The 17,061-nt window shown below is 35.1% G+C and overlaps 1 protein-coding gene across 1 annotated transcript in view; it reads right to left on the minus strand.

Moving 5' to 3' along the window:
* Positions 1 to 16,739, minus strand: part of LOC121430869 (nucleolar protein 10-like) — a 27,284-nt gene extending 10,545 nt beyond the window's left edge. Inside the window, exons 1-9 of the mRNA XM_041628293.1 lie at positions 16,537 to 16,739; positions 12,586 to 12,631; positions 9,886 to 9,984; positions 9,175 to 9,252; positions 6,691 to 6,728; positions 5,639 to 5,775; positions 3,113 to 3,178; positions 1,601 to 1,747; positions 570 to 648 (exon numbers count right to left, since the gene is read on the minus strand). Coding sequence (XP_041484227.1) covers positions 570 to 648; positions 1,601 to 1,747; positions 3,113 to 3,178; positions 5,639 to 5,775; positions 6,691 to 6,728; positions 9,175 to 9,252; positions 9,886 to 9,984; positions 12,586 to 12,631; positions 16,537 to 16,602 — 756 coding nt within the window. The 5' untranslated portion in view covers positions 16,603 to 16,739. The remainder of the gene's footprint in view (positions 1 to 569; positions 649 to 1,600; positions 1,748 to 3,112; positions 3,179 to 5,638; positions 5,776 to 6,690; positions 6,729 to 9,174; positions 9,253 to 9,885; positions 9,985 to 12,585; positions 12,632 to 16,536) is intronic.
* Positions 16,740 to 17,061: the final 322 nt, after the last annotated feature.

Genomic DNA, 17,061 nt, shown 5'->3' on the forward strand with positions numbered 1-17,061 from the left:
AAATATAATATTTTGAGGTAAGAACTTTTGACTCAAGTACATTATTCATTGTCAAAAACAAACATTTATTAACCAACCGAAGCAACACATACACATATGTGCAAAGAGCTGAGTGGCAAAGAGTTTACTAACAAATTGTACTGACCACACAGAAACGTTGTTAGCCTAACAGAGCGCTTAGAGTAAGCCCAGTCGCATCTTTTGGATTGAAGAAGTCAAAACATACATTTTATTTTAAGAATTTAATCACATTTTTTAAGTAAAGAGAATACGACTTTGGTTGTTTAGAAAAATCACAAATAGCATAGTAAAAATAGAGAGACAATGGTAGTTAATTTGACCAGGTAAATGTATTAGTATTGTTATGACTCTCATGTTGAATTTGATGTTGATTATCAAAAATATTTTGAGACAAAATGTTTTACATGTTTAAGGTTTAAGTGAAATAAATCATGAAAAGTCACAATACTTACAAAGGATTTACATGATTGAATCATAAAATCATGTAATAATGTTTATTCACATGAATGAAATTTTCTGAATAAATTAGAGTTACAAGTTACACGTACCTGTCCTGTTGATGTTCCCACAGCCATTCTCATTGCACCATTGAAAGCCAATGATGTGACAGCGGGTACTCCTTTCACCCTGAATAAAAAATTCAAAAAAGAAAACAAGATTGAAGTTAGATGTTGTTTGAAGGTTTGCATGGTGGCATGTACAATCGCAGATGTGGTTTACAGTACACCATGTGGAGTGATAAAGAAACAGTGGATAGAAGAAGAAGTGGATAGAAGACGGACAGTCAACCTGCCCGAAACGTCGAGTCTCTCTGCTGCTTCTACTCATCATCTCTACGCGCCGACTCAAGCCAGCATCTCCTCATCCATCCTACTACTCAAGCTGTTTCAACTCATCAATCTCTTCTGGTTTACAGTATTTTTTCAGGACTACATTCAAGAAAGATTACTTTACTATCCATTTCCTTTTCTTCTTCTATCCACTGTTTCTATTACACTCCACATGGTGTACCGTAAACCACATCTGCGAAAGATTGAAGTTGTTTCACAATGGGTTTAAGTGACCCTTTCACTTTGTTCTGATTTTTCAAAAAGTTCTCATTTTGGTTCTTGGAAAGGGACTTAGCGTAAGACTTATTGTGCAAAAACACTAGTCCAATAAGTTCATACAATCATATCTACAGGAACTATTATAAATCTTTAGAAATTTAAATCAAAGTTTGAAAATGAAAGTGGGCTGATTTCAATGACTACATGTATAGAGCAAAGTTCACCCTTAAGACAAGGTTTCAATAAAAGCAGAAAAACTAGAGAAAAAATTGTGACATTTTGATGAAGTGAAGGTCTGATAAAAAAACTATAAAATTGAATTTTTAATTTAATAATGTGTGATGTCATATCTCCATCAGCTTCCACATACATCATGTAATATAAGTACCAGGTAATTTATATTTATGATACATGTACATCCTGAATTTCTGACACAGCTGACATTAGTCTGAGCTCCATCGGTTCAGAAATACATAATATTTATGCAAAATTCCAATTAATCCCCAAAAATATTCAAGCTGAGTACTTACTGTGTCTGGGATGTAATGCTGCTCAAAGCGCAATCAAGAACCCCTGCTTTCCGTCTCGTCCTTGGATCCCAGCACTCCACCCGTCCCTCAATGGTCCCTGCAGCCAGCAACTGATGAACAGGGTTGACTGAACAGGTATTGATAGCCCTGTATAAAGACAAAGAAAAAAAAATATTTGGCTCCCAAAACATATTTTGAATGAGTGCGCACGTCATGGTCTAGTGGTTTTGACTCTCGCTTTTCAAACAGAGTGTCGTGGGTTTGAATCCTAGCCATGGCTTGTTTTCTTTCAGCAAGAAATTTATCCACACTGTGCTGCACTCAACCCAGGTGAGGTGAATGGGTACCAGGCAGGATTAATTCCTTGCATGCACTGAGTGCCGGCGATGGTAGCTCGAGCTAAATCCGGGGTAATAATAGCAGCGCTTTGTATCCTCTGGCAAAAAGCGCTTTATAAATCCAGCTATTATTATTATCAACATAATAATAATAGAATAACAAAAGAAGTAATAATAATAATACACATTAATATGAAAGTAGTAATAATAATAGTAATAATAATGATAGCAATGAGAATGACAATAACAATGATGAAAATGGTCATGATGACGATGAGGGTGACGTTGGCAATAATGATAATACAACATCTAGTACTACTAATAAACAGTTGTTCTATAGCGTAAATTACATTGTAATATTGAGTCTCTATGCACTCCCAAAGTATTTGGATATCCTTTAGCCTAGTGGCCTTTTAAAGAAAACAAGCATTTCAAGAATTTGATTCCTACCGGGCGTACATGAAGATTTCATTTCTCGATTACACTTAAAGGTAAAAGACAATACAACAAACAATTATTTCATGACAAAGTCTAAAATCAAGGCTAATTGTCAAAACATTATCACACATCTAGTCTGATACATTAATGTTAACTTCTAATAAAATCATGAAATCCTAGCTCAAAATCAATAATTCTGATGTTCGCTATTAACACAGTATATGTAGGACAGTGTTTCAATATTGCTTTGATTTTTTTGCTAATTTCTCAGCAATTACAAATTTTTCTTCCAGAGTTATTTGGCATATACATACAAACACTTTGGGGGGAATTATATTGGATTTTGTTTGAACTCATTTTGAGATTGTTACTACAAATGATGTTTATCTTTAATTTGGTCGAATTCAGAGAATATATCGAAAAAGCATCAAATAATGAATGCACCTATTTATTACAGCGCACTGAATTCATGCTCGTTAGCAGGGTTACAAGATTAATCAGTCAACTCTTTTTTTGTTGATTAATATGTATGCAGTACTCCTTGAGTGAATTTCATTTCTGACTTTCAGATATCCTTATTATATTTTTATTTTCCATCAATAGTTTAAAAACGGTTTGAGGTCTACTTCTTCTATTGTTCTACTGTACTACTAAGTTCACATTTAAAACTCTCATTTACACTTTTTTACAGATAACAGAAACCATACTCTCCTATGGCCATAATAGTCGTACTTACACTGAATCAGCAACGAACGGACTCAGGAAACGGCCTTGTTCCAGGTTAATTCGATATATTTCAGGGCTGCAAAAAAAAAAAAAAAAAACCAAACCCAATGAATACAGCTTTATCAAGATCACAAGACGGGAAATTTTTGTTTTCTTAAAAAAGTTAAGTTATGATAAGTGAGAAAGTATTAATGATCTTGAGGCAGTCTGTCTTGAGTCAGCACGAACCAAAGCCTGAATCTGCCAACACTTGCCTATAGGAGACACCGATCAGACATGTTGCAGATCTTCAAATTAGTGACTGGTACTGACAACTTTTGTCCAGACCAATTATTTACACTGTCTACAGAGAGAACACGTGGGCACAATTTGATAATTCAGAAGAATCGGGTTCGTTCAAAGCTGAGACAAGGTGTATTCTCTCAGAGAGTTGTCACTCAATGGAACAATCTACCAGATGAAGTTGTGAACAGTCGAACTGTCAACATGTTCAAATCACGTTTGGAAAAGGTGTGGAAAAGGTCCTTGAACATGTACAATCCAGATGAAAATTTTCTTTGTCCATGCTCTACCCATGCCACTCAATGCCAAATAAGTTTTAGGTACCAACGTTTGGATGCAGAGGGGCAAACAAGTTGTGTATAGCTTTATGCCTACTTCCAAGGCAAATTACAAGGTAAAAATATAATTAATTAAATGTATGCTAGTACTGGAGCACCTTCTTCAACAAGCTTCTGATACTGTGACGAGATAAACATTACATGACCCGTAGATAGATCTTTGTCATTTGACATTGATCATTCAACCCATTTTACAATTACGTCATCAACCGTGCAATTTTGATCATTGCATCATGCCATTCAGGATCCAATCAATTTTGTCCATTACATGTGCGCACGGACACTGCGCACCACAGGTAAAAATACTTGTGTTTGCAATGCGCGTGTTGCAGGTACATGTACACAACAATCAACAGGCCGAGCTCGCACTGCATGAGCACACTTTTCATCAAATTTCATGAATTTCAATTGAAAATAATCCATCTGTAATGAAGGTGTCATATAAATCAAATAATAAATGTTCTTTCCATTCCTGCAGGTATTAAACAGAAAACTTCATTCGGTGAAAGATGAAATGAATGATCCATTCAACTCGGCTACGCCTTCTTCAAATGGATCATTTCATCTTTCACCTCATGAAGTGTTCTGTCCATTGCACTCATAAACATTCATTATTTGATTGGTGTACTGTTTATACATGTAGGGAAGCTTAAATGAACATAAATGATGAACCCCAAAGAAAGTTATTTGCAGTTCAAAATCGCAGGGTATTTAAAGGAGAATGAAACGATTCGAACAAGATAGCTTGTGTGAAAACAGAAAAATCAAAGAAACAGATCAACAAAAGTTTGAGAAAAATCGGACAAATAATGAGAAAGTTATGAGCATTTCAATATTGCGATCACTATTGCTATGGAGATAGCAAATTGGCAATGCGACAAAGATGTGTGATGTCACTTGTGAACAACTCTCCCCATTTCTTTAGTATATATTTCACTTGAATTGCCTCTTTTATCACATCTATTCATAGATCATGTGTTCTTTCTACATGAGGGCATGTAATACATATTTTTTAAGAATACATCATGGATAAAGAGTTTGTATCATCATAAGAAAAAGCAAAAAGAGACATTTTGAGGGTATTTTATAATCCACCAAAGGGAAAGTTGTTCATCAGTGACATCACACATCCTTGTCGCATTGCCAATGGGAGGATCTCCATAGCATTAGTGATTGCAATATTCAAATGCTCATAACTTTCTCATTATTTGTCCGATTTTTCTCAAACTTTCTTTAGTCTTATTCTTTGATTTTTCTGTTTCTACACAAGCCTATTTGTTCCAAAGGTTTCATTCCCCTTTAATAATCAGTAATCAGCTACAGTTTACAATTCAAAGTACATGAAGATATCAATGAAAATTCAGATAAAACAGGAGACGATGAACATAATAGTTTCGAAGTCTAAGATTAAGATTCTGAAGTTAAAATAATATTGGATGGACGTCTACATGTAAGTCTTGTAGTCAGTCAGTTTATATGGATGAGCGTGGGTCTAGTATTCTATATATCTCTCTAATAATCAAGAAGTATTAGTTTTTGGGGTGTAGCAATTTAAACTTGATCTGATTGGTCTACAGGTAACTGTCTATCAAACTTTCTCTGTTATCAGGGGTGTGGTGATGCTCTGTGCAAGTGACTGGGGCTGCCTGGAAGTGTGAGTCATACTTCTTAGAACTTTTGTTCCTTGAAGTTAGCTGACGTCACCGTAGGTTGGTCTTTTATGGTCAGGGTTTGGGAGTTACATGTAAATGGTATTGGGGTTTTTGGAATTCTTAGATGACATTGGGGGAGTTTGTGAACAAGTGAAGGTGAATGACTGAAAGGATAACAGAAAGTTAAATACATACATGACAGTATAAAGCACTATCCGAGTCTATGTGCATTATATGATGGAGAATACCACTTATACAGCTTACCTTACGCCAACAAGGAAGAGGTCGCAGGATGCTTTGTGGTAGGCAAGGTCCCGTCCGAATTTGGGGATCCTGAGCCGATGGTAGCGGCCATATTTGGCATGGAACTCCACGTAGCGATCGCATTGTAGGAATACAAGCTAGGAAAATAGGAATAAAGAGAACGCAGTTGGGTCGTTGTCCAAAAAAAAATCAAAAATTTAAGAAAATCATGACTCAACCATCGTTTAGAAAACAGCCCTACAACCACGCGAGAATAAAATCCCAGCCATGGCGTAATTTCCTTCAGCAAGAAATTTATCCACATTGTGATGAACTAAACCCAGGTGAGGTGAATGGGTACCCAGCAGGATTCATTCCTTGAATGCATGAGCACTGAAAGGCAGCTCGAGCTAAAGCTGGGGTAATCATAATAATAATAATGCGCCTCAGATGGATGTTATCTATTTTGCATTATCAAAGCTAAAGCATCATTGGCAACCAAGCACATACATTGTATGTGTTTCTATGGCATCTGTCAATGTTCAGGGGTGTGAGAGTTCAGATTTTTATCTGATTTCAGATTTTTTTCTTTCTTTATTTTCAGCTTAATTTCAGCTTATTTTGGCTTCCCTCTGTACAAAATGTATGGGAGCTCTTTCTATTTCAGACTTTTTCAGCACTCTTCAGATCTTTTTATTTGTGACCACTCACACCCCTGAATGTTATTTGCTCACACAAATTGTAAAATGAAACTGTGCAAGAGTCTAAGGCCACCGGCCGAAAGATCACAAGGAGAATTGTGATCCTCTTTTCAGTTGCAAATTTTCAATTTGTGTAAACTCACAGAAAGTGCATTTCAGTAGATATGAACTTACAGCCTTTCATTGCACCTGTAAGTATGATTTTAATTACAAGAAAACAGGTTTATTTAAAGGTAAATAAAAAAACATCTTACACAGTATACGAAAAACAACAACAAACAATGATACTATATTTCAGTAAAATTCTTTTGTACATATATCTCCTAATTTTTTTCTCTCAAGACTAAGCATCTTGCCTTAATGAATACATACCTTTGAATAGTCCTCGGAGAGCACATGGAACTTGACAACTATTTTTACCAAGAATTAAAAGAGAGTGACGGAGAGAGATAGACAAAGATACAAACAGAGAGACAGAGTGAGAGGGAAAGAGAATATGAGTTAAATATAGGTTATGTGTTAAACATAATCTGTCCACAGCTAGGCATATACATATTGTGTATGAAAAAAAAAAACCAGAAAGTTACTTTGGCCACAATAACAATTCATCAAAATCAAGTTTCCAAAAAAAATCTTTAAAAAGAAATGTTATCTGATATTGATATCAAATAAATGCTTTTCTCTAAAATATTTAACTATGAAATGTAATCACTAAATAACTGATAATATCAAACAAATGGATTTTTCTTTCTTACTATCAATAAGTACTAGTCGTGGTAAAGATCTCAAAACTAGCCCAAACTGAATCCAATGATATTACATGTACCACCCAAGTGTTCGCATGCATAAATAAAAATGATATGTGCTCATATGGCTCTGGAAGAAAATGTGTAATTGCTGTGAAATGAGCAAAATAAGCACGGAATTCCATCAAATGTCAGGAATTTTTTTCGAATCAATATTAATACACAGTCCGAAATATGCTTTTCTGAGTCAAAAATATTGGTTTTGAGCTAAGATTTAATGATTACACAAAGATTAAGTTTACATATACATACATGTACCAGATCTAGATAAATGATGATATTTTGACAATTAACTTTGATTTTAAAGACGTTCTCATGAAATAATTGTTTGCTGCAACTCCTTTCTTTTGCCTTTAAACGCTGCCACACACCTTATGACTGGTCTGCGACCAAATTTTGAAATAAAACGCATTAGAATTTGATGCTGATATTGAGACATGGAATACATTACTGTGCAATGTTCTAAATCATTGTATGAATACCCATGTTAAAATCTGTGACTATGCTATCATCCTTATTAGAATAAAAGTAAAAATTATATATATAGTCGTAATGACGACCTTAAGATTGGCTAAGATTTAAAACCAATACGGCCTTTACTCCAAACTAAAGGCTAGCAATCATCCAAAATTGTGATATTTATTCTTTCAGTTAATATGAACTTCAAACATTAACAAGTGGAATGCCTCTGGCCGTCTCACCTGCATCACGCGATTCAACATAGCAGCAGTGCTGACTTTGAAAACTACTATAACTCGCACAAGATGTTCAGTGATACTTGGTTACTCTTATTTTATGAACTAGACCAATACACTATACAGAGATAGGATGGTAATTCAACAAATACCCAAATGTGGCCAAAGTTCATTGACCTTACATGACCTTTGACCTTGATCATGTGATCAATAAACTTGCGAAGTTATGATGGTAATTCAACAGATACCCCCATTATGGCCAAAGTTCATTGACCTTTGACCTTGGTCATGTGACCTAAAATGCACACAGGATGTTCAGTGATACTTGATTACTCTTATGTCCAAGTTTTATGAACTAGACCAACATACTTTTAAAGTTATGATGGTAATTCAACAAATACCCCCAATTCGGCCAAAGTTTATTGACCCTTAATGACCTTTGACCTTGGTCATGTGACGTGAAACTCATGCAGGATATTTGGTGATACTTGATTAACCTTATGTCCAAGTTTAATGAACTAGGTCCATATATTTTCTAAGTTATGATGACATTTCAAAAACTTAACCTCAGGTTAAGATTTTGATGTTGATTCCCCCAACATTGTCTAACTTCATTGACCCTAAATGACCTTTGACCTTGGTCATGTGACATGAAACTCGAATAGGATGTTCAGTAATACTTGATTAACCTTATGGCCAAGTTTCATGAACTAGGTCCATATACTTTCTAAGTTATGTCATTTCAAAAACTTAACCTCAGGTTAAGATTTGATGTTGACGCCGCCGCCGCCGTCGGAAAAGCGGCGCCTATAGTCTCACTCTGCTATGCAGGTGAGACAAAAATGATGCTTTTCATTCACATTCTCAGCAAAGAAGCAAAATCCCATTTGTCCCAAAATTGGATTATGGACCAGTCGCCAGGGGTGTAGAAGCCTTAACATATGAATTCATGAGACCAAGACACAGTCTAAATTTTGGCATGAATAATATCAGACAAAGACAAGGGCAAGCAGAAAATTTACAGCACTTCTTTAACTGATCATAAAATAAAAGCCAACGGTAGCATAAAAAAAAGGTTAGCAATTCCTTATATAGTTGATTTATAAAATTGATGAAGTACAATTATTTGCAAGTAATAGTCATTGCAATCAATCACCTAAATTAATCCTACAATTTACTGCTCAGCTCTGTAATGTGACACTGGTCCAATTCCAATAGGACAAGCAACAACAATTTTATGCTTGTTCCCCCCGAATTTTGGTCAATCGCCTTTTTTTTTTAAATTTCAGGTGAACCCCCTAATTTTTTCTTCCACCGCCCAATGCCTACAAGAATGAATAAAGAGATCCCAGTACCTTCTGAATCCATGCATCTTTCAAACTTCATGGAGAGGTGGTTCACATCATAGCACCGGAGTCTTGGCTTGTACGTGCCTGTCATTGAGAAGGGGGGGGGGGGGGAATCAAAATACACTAGTGACAAGTCAATCGAAACGGGCCATTCCACTATTGAAATCTGAAATCACAATTTAGTTTCAGTTTCAATATCCATGCATCTTTGAATCTTCACATTATCAGCCAACATGCACAAAAATATTTGTAAGGAAATTTTGAGATCAAAACACATCATTTGCATTTGTCATTAGTTTTTTTATTCCAAGTAATAATAATGCTCAATTCTTGTATCTAGCGCATTACACATGTAGCATAGCACGTCTCTATGTGCTTACAGAAGAAATAGTGTAAGGTAAGAATAACGTAATCAAGATATTAGTTCAAAGTTGGTAATTAATGCATTAAATAGATATGTTTTAAGGGATCTCCTGAATGTACATAAATCACCTTGATATCTCACTGAATTAGGTAAAGCATTCCAGAGGACAGCAGAGGTATGAGTAAAAGCACGCTCACCATGACTTTGGAAAGACAAAGGGAAGAATGAATAATGATTTTGAGCTTGGTATACAGTGCATGTAAGAAAGGAATAGGATTTTTAGAAAATATACATACAAATATAATACAAACACATTGGACAGATTGTTAAAATACTGCCTTGAAGCTACTGACCTGTGGCCAAAATATACTGTCCATCGGGGGAAACTTGAACACACCCACTAACTGTGGGCATCTCAAAGTCTTGGATGAGTTGGATCCGTTTCTGAACATCTGTGAGAAAAAAGAATCAGATAGACATATAAGTATTTCACCATTTTCACACCCTGTATTGCTTCAGTTTTAATTCACAAAATAAAATCATGCAGTCCTTCACGTTTATAATTTCGTGGAGCTCAAAAAATCGCTCTCCTTAATTTTTGGAGGAGCTCAATTGAGCTCTTTAGAATCGCTCACCGTCTCAAATCAATTCATTACAATACATATATGATATTAAATAGTAGATTTTTCTTAACATTGTATATATGCAATAGCTGTGTTAGCTATTAATTAATCTGTGGTGAAACTAGGCCTGGGACGATATGTTTACAAGATGCCGTACGCGCTCCTGCTAAAAAAAAAACTGCTAAAATTTCACATTTTACATATTTAAATTCATGAAATGGCTTTCTTTTTTCAATAATTCCTTGAAATTACTTTGATTTAGTTGAAAACTATCAGAAAAATGAAGAATATTCCCCTCTTTCCCGACTCTGATTTGAACTTACCTCGGTAAATATTGTAGTTCCACATGTAGACTTCCATGGTGTTGCCATGAAAATCTACATATGGGACTGCAAGTCGGGAAAGAGATGAATATTCTTCATTTTTCTAAAACTTTTCAACTAAATCAAAGTAATTTCATTTTTTTTTTAGGAGCGTGATTTTTTGGCTCTCCTTATTTTTTTAGGAGCGGGGTAGGAGCGCCGGCGCCATCGCGCTCCTCAAAAATGAAGGTCTGATCATGCGTAAAAGGAAAATGAAATTCTTTTTACAAAGGATCTTTTGTCAAACAAAGAAAAATCTTGCTTGGCTAAAGATAGAATCTGCAGAAATAATGCATTGAGAAAACTGGGCAAATACTCATCTCAGGTCTTACATAATTTTAATGTGGTAAAACATTTTAATCTGTTTCATGGACAAAAATAAAGAAACATAAAAAAATTCTGATCGGCCATTGAATCTGTAGACAGCAGTTGACACCAAGTGCATTTACATCATGAATGTATTATCCAGCGACCAAACTTCATGCTTGTTGAGTACCGGTAAAAAAAAGAATAAGAAAAAAATTGCAAATATTCCCATGTTCATCTAAACTACTTACTTCATTCCTGATTTAAAGGACAAGTCCACCCCAACAAAATCTTGATTTGAATAAAAAGAGAAAAATTCAACAAGCATAACACTGAAAATTTCATCAAAATCGGATGTAATATAAGAAAGTTATGGCATTTCAAATTTTCGCTTATTTTCAACAAAATAGTTATATGAACGAGCCAGTTTCATTCCTCCCTGAACACGTGGAATTCCATTATTTTAACATTTTGTGCTTCAGGCAAGGAGGTCCTAATCGTCAAATTCGTAAAAATTGAAATATTGTATAATTCAAACGATAAAAAACAAAAGAAATAGTGAGTGAGTGACGTCATCAACTCTCTCATTTGGATGAAACTGGCTCGTTCATATAACTGTTTTGTTGAAAATAAGCAAAACTTTGAAATGTCATAACTTTCTTATTTTACATCCGATTTTGATGAAATTTTCAGCATTATGCTTGTCAGATTCTTCTCTATTGATTCAAAACAACATTTTTCTGAGGTGGACTTGACCTTTAAAGGTAAATGCCAGTTGTGGTACTGGGGAGCGTTTCATCAACATTTTTGTCCGACAAGTTGTCAGATCTGACATCTTTTCTTGATTCTGATTGGCTGAGAGGTACTGTTACTATGGTAATTGTCGGATAAAACAGAACTTGTCGGGCAAAGTCCCTTCATGAAACGCTCCCCTGATCTCAAAATGAGTTCAAACAGAATCCAATGAAATTACCATCAAAGTGCCAAATGACTCTCGTAGAAAATGTGTAATTGCTGAGAATTTTGGGTATTTTTCCAGGGAATATATGTAATACACTGTCCACGTTTGCTTTTCTGTGTTAGTAATCATCAGAATTATCAGTTTGTCAGCTAGGTTTTCATGATTTCACAAACATAAGTTTACATTAATGTACCAGATGTAGATCAATGATGATATTGCAACCATTAAAGATAAATTCCAGTATTGGTAACGATCTCAAAATGACTTTTTACAGAATCTAATATAATGACCACCCAAGTGTCTGTTTGTATGAATAAAAAATATGTGCCAAAGGATTCTGGAAGAAATTGTGTAATTGCTGAGAAATAAGCAAAATAAGCGCGGATTCGGTCACTTCCGTCGGGTCTTTATTCCAGCAATAATAATACACTGTCCCACGTGTGCCTATCTGTGTTGGTGATCTTCAGTGTGAACATTTTTCAGCATAGATTTCAAGATTTCACCAAGTTCAGTTTATGTAACTTTACCAGATCTAGATCCTCGATGATATATACTAACAATTAAGCCTGGTTTTACAGACTTTCTCATGAAATCAGTGTTACTGCAACTACTGGCATTTCTCTTTAACCTTGATTTGTCATGAAATAATTGTTTGCTACAACTACTTTCTTTCACCTTTAAACATTAAACACTAAAAAATAAACATTAAACACCTTTAAACATTCAACATACATGTATATATGGCAGCGAAATCTGTACATTGCACTACAAACATGTCTATAATACAAAATAGATGCTTACCATGGTCAGACTTTTGTAGTGCTCTTTTCTTTCTGTCAGATAGCCACTGTGGAAAAAGAACAGAGCGTGAGAGAGACTTAAACTGAAACTTATTGGCCCAAACTCACAAAGGTACTTTTGAAAAAATCTGTTGAACTCAGTTATACCTTACAAAATTATGCTTTTAACTTTACCGCGTACATGTCAAATGCTGATGCACGTTTTTAAGTAACAGTGTGCCAAATTGATGCAAGCTGCTGTGGTCATCTTCATTATTTTATTCATAAGTCCATTGTTTAATTTTTTTTGTGCACTGTGAAATGGGTTAAAGCGATGGTTTTTAAAACAAACTTTCTGAATTCGAGTCATTGAAATTGTGAATCAAGATAGACCTGGAAGCTCAACCGTGATACAACATGCATTCTTCCAGCATTTGAGTCTGGATCTGGATGTGAACGATGCAGGGCCCTCCTGGGCTTAAACGCATCGGGTTAGAGAGGGCAGAGAGAGGGCGGAGTGAGGATTAGAAGGTTCTGTCAATGGCCTTCTTGAATGAGCTGGTCGATGTTGAGTTGATGACATCGTCACTCAGGTGATTCCACTCAATAATAGTGGATGGGAAGAACGAGTTCCTGTACTGTTCAGTTCGTGCTCAGATTGGATTAGGCCAAGTAAAAAAAGATAGTAGTTGATCGTCCGGGTTTTTTGAGAGCGGTGATGAGGGAGGTCCTTGCTATTTGCTATCTTACTATTTTTTTTAAGAACACGGAGGCATTTTCTCGGTCTGATTTTTGACATCAGTGATGAGGGAGGTCCTTACTATTTACTATTTTTTTTGATATTTTTTATTCAAATGATTGTCAGGCCATGTCAAGCTCGAATAATGTGATGGATGTATGCTCAATAGTAATAATAAATGATTAGAAACATATATATATACATATTATTATATACGTATAAATATCTACGATTGATTGGAAATCTATGGAAAATAAAATCTATTGATGTATTATTACTGATGTATACTGGTACTGTATTGTTGTCAAACAGAATGTTCATGTCAAGTGAATAATTTAAACATTTTAATTTATGTAAGGGTAAAAAAAATGCATGGGGGGGTCTTTTTTATTGTCATGGAGTCTTGTTCAATTTTCCAGAGCCAATCTCATTTTTAGCTCTGGGTATGGTTTCGCATCGCAGGTTCCGGGTGCTTGATCGTGTACATAATGTTTAATACTACTGCTCAATTTTTATTCATTTTTAAAATTGATATTGAATATTAAATCCCTCATTGAATATTCGATGCATTGCCTCCTGACATTAGAAATCTCGAAGGAAAATTCAATGCATTTCACAAATTCACATGTTACGCCAGCACAGTCAATCACATCATCCTAGCACACATGCAGTTCTCCCAACAGAGTCACAAGCACACAATCACCGTAACACACGTCGAAGTACAGGCGCAATCACTCACCAAAAAAACCCGCTGAAATACAAATTACGTCATTAGAATTGATTTATCTGCGCCATATTCCAAGAGCATGCGACGGATTAGTTCAGATTCAGTAAGCAGGGTCCCCGAAAATGCACTAAAAATGAAGAAATCCGCGATCTTTTCCGAGTTTGCAAACTTTATTTCCTCGCTAATTTATGATGGTATCTTCAAAATCCAATAAAAAAACAAATCAGAATTTTTTTCTTTCTTGCAATTACGGCGATATCGGACTTTGCAATTGTTTTTGAAGTTGCAAGAGAGATCCCAGAGTAATCTTGTGAATTTTTTCATTATTCAGCAGCCATAAAAATAGTTAATAACAAGAAAATTGATGCTGCAATTAAAAAGGGAAGATGGCGAGGACGAGAAACAACACAATTTTTTTTTTTTTTTTTTTTTTTTTTTTTTAGAAAATAGTAAATAGCAAAAATTTTCATGCGGCGGCCAAAAGTGATGCGCGCGAGGACGATCAACTACTTTCTTATTTTACTTGGCCTTACATGTATAGCACTTGCTATTATTTGTCACTTGCCTATCTATATTTGTAGTGTCACAGTTTTCAAATTGTTTGGCATGGATACATCTCTTGGATTTTATAGGTTGAGCAAAATTTTGAGTTGGGAGAGCTAAATGTTAAGAGATAGAGAAAATGAGAAATATATCTAGATCTATGTCAAGAAGGGGGTAGTGCGCACTGAGAACCTTCCCCCGGCCCCCCCCCCCCAAAAAAAAACAAAGCAAAAAAAAAAAAAACAATCACTTACTAGAGAGATGAGATACCTTAAACCTTAAAGGACAAGTCCACCCCAACAAAAACTTGATTTGAATAAAAAGAGAAAAATTCAACAAGCATAACACTGAAAATTTCATCAAAATCGGATGTAAAATAAGAAAGTTATGGCATTTTAGAGTTTTGCTTATTTTCAACAAAATAGTAAATATGAACGAGCCAGTTACATCTACATGAGAGAGTTGATGACATCACTCACTATTTCTTTTGTATAATATGAAATATTTTTATTTTTTCATCATTGTCATGTGAAATGAAGTTTCATTCCTCTCTGAACACGTGGAATTCTATTATTTTAACATTTTATGCTTCAGGCAAGGAGGTCCTAATCGTCAAATTCGTAAAAATTGAAATTTTGTATAATTCAAACAATAAAAAAAAAATAGTGGGTGAGTGACATCACTGACTCTCTCATTAGGATGTAACTTGCACGTTCATATATTTTGTTGAAAATAAGCGAAAGTTTGAAATGTCATAACTTTCTTATTTTACATCCGATTATGATGAAATTTTCAGCATTGTGCTTGTCTGATTTTTCTCTATTGATTCAAATCAACATATTTCTGAGGTGGACTTGACCTTTAAATACAAAAAAAAATTGTACCATCGGACAGCTTGTGAAAAATGATGGCACTTGAATAAACTAATTATTTGAAACATTAAAGATTTCTTTTCAAATTATGACGAGGGACATAAAAAAGTCAGCAGTATCTTTGTGACATTATTGGCAAAGCTCAAAGACAAGTTACCATTGCCTTTGGATAGCTTGTTAAAGGTAAATATTAGCTTTGGTAACGATATCAAAATGAGTTCATACAGAATCCAATGAAATTACTACCAAAGTGTCTGTTTGTATAAATAAAACGCATGTGCCAAAGGATTCTGGAAGAAATTGTGTAATTGCTGAGAAATCAGCAAAAAAGCACAGGATTCGGGTAGAGCGTCGGGCCCGACGCTCTAAGCAATTATTATACATTGTCCCACGTGCGCTTATCTGTGTTGGGGATCTTCAGTGTACAAACATTTTTCAGCGTAGATTTCAAGATTTCACAGAGTTCAGTTAATGTAACTGTACCAGATCTATATCCTCGATGATACTGACAATTAAGCCTTGTTCTACAGTCTTTCTCATGAAATCAGTGTTTACTGCAACTACTGGAATTTCCTCTTTAAGTTTAAGTGACAGAGTCATGCTTAAAATAAATCAATTAATGAATAGCGTCATGTTAACAGAGATAATCTAATTTACAAGGAATAATGTGCTGATTTCCAACAAAAGCTGATTTACACAACAGTAACATACACAAAAGGCAGTGACTGGGACTGCTGACATTAGGCTTGTGTAGTCAGATATTTTTTTTTACTTAGACTTTAGAGTCAATTTTGGCTTGAAGTACACCATTTCATTCATAAAACTATTAAAACTTCAACATTTCTCATGATGATATTAGTTTTGGCACTCCCGCAGTGACAGTAATTAATGCTAATTTCTAACGAAAAGCTTAGGCATAGCCTGATAGCTAAGTATTTAAGTAACATAGGCCTACTACTTAGTTAGGCTTTGTTTAGTTTTAAGTTTAACGAATATCATTTGTATTATTGTAACCCTACAAAAAATTATACGAGTGGGAATGAACTTAACATTTATAACAACCACGCAAAATAATATTTTGTAAGATCTTACCTCTGGTAAGCTTTTACCAGTGCTCAGGTTGTAAACCTTTACATTATTTGCAGAAGAAACTTGCATCCCTCTTACGAACACTAACGCCGAATCTGAGATAAAGAATCCGGATTTTCGTTCACAAACACGACTAAGCAGGCAGCTTTCAATTCATTGCCCAAGTTGCAAATACAACACGTGCCTTATGACGTAAACAATATACTGGTAATGGAGCTAACATACAGCTCTATGGGTACTACTGAATATTCATCAGTGCAGCGCAGCTGGTCTATCATAATTTTGCATGGGGGAGGGGGGTCGGAGGGGTGCATTATTGAAAGCTGCTTGCTCGTGTTCAACTCGAATCGTCTAATACATTCAAAGGACAACCCCCCCCAACAAAAAGTTTATTTGAAAAAAAAGAGAAAAATCCAACAAGCGAAACACTGAAAATTTCATTAAAATCGGATGTAAAACAAGGAAGCTCTGACATAACCCTAACTCTCCCGGGGTATTTTTATTCTTGTCATTCGGGGAGGGGGGGGG

Source organism: Lytechinus variegatus, chromosome 17, assembly GCF_018143015.1.
Source record: "Lytechinus variegatus isolate NC3 chromosome 17, Lvar_3.0, whole genome shotgun sequence".
Classification (NCBI taxonomy): domain Eukaryota; kingdom Metazoa; phylum Echinodermata; class Echinoidea; order Temnopleuroida; family Toxopneustidae; genus Lytechinus; species Lytechinus variegatus.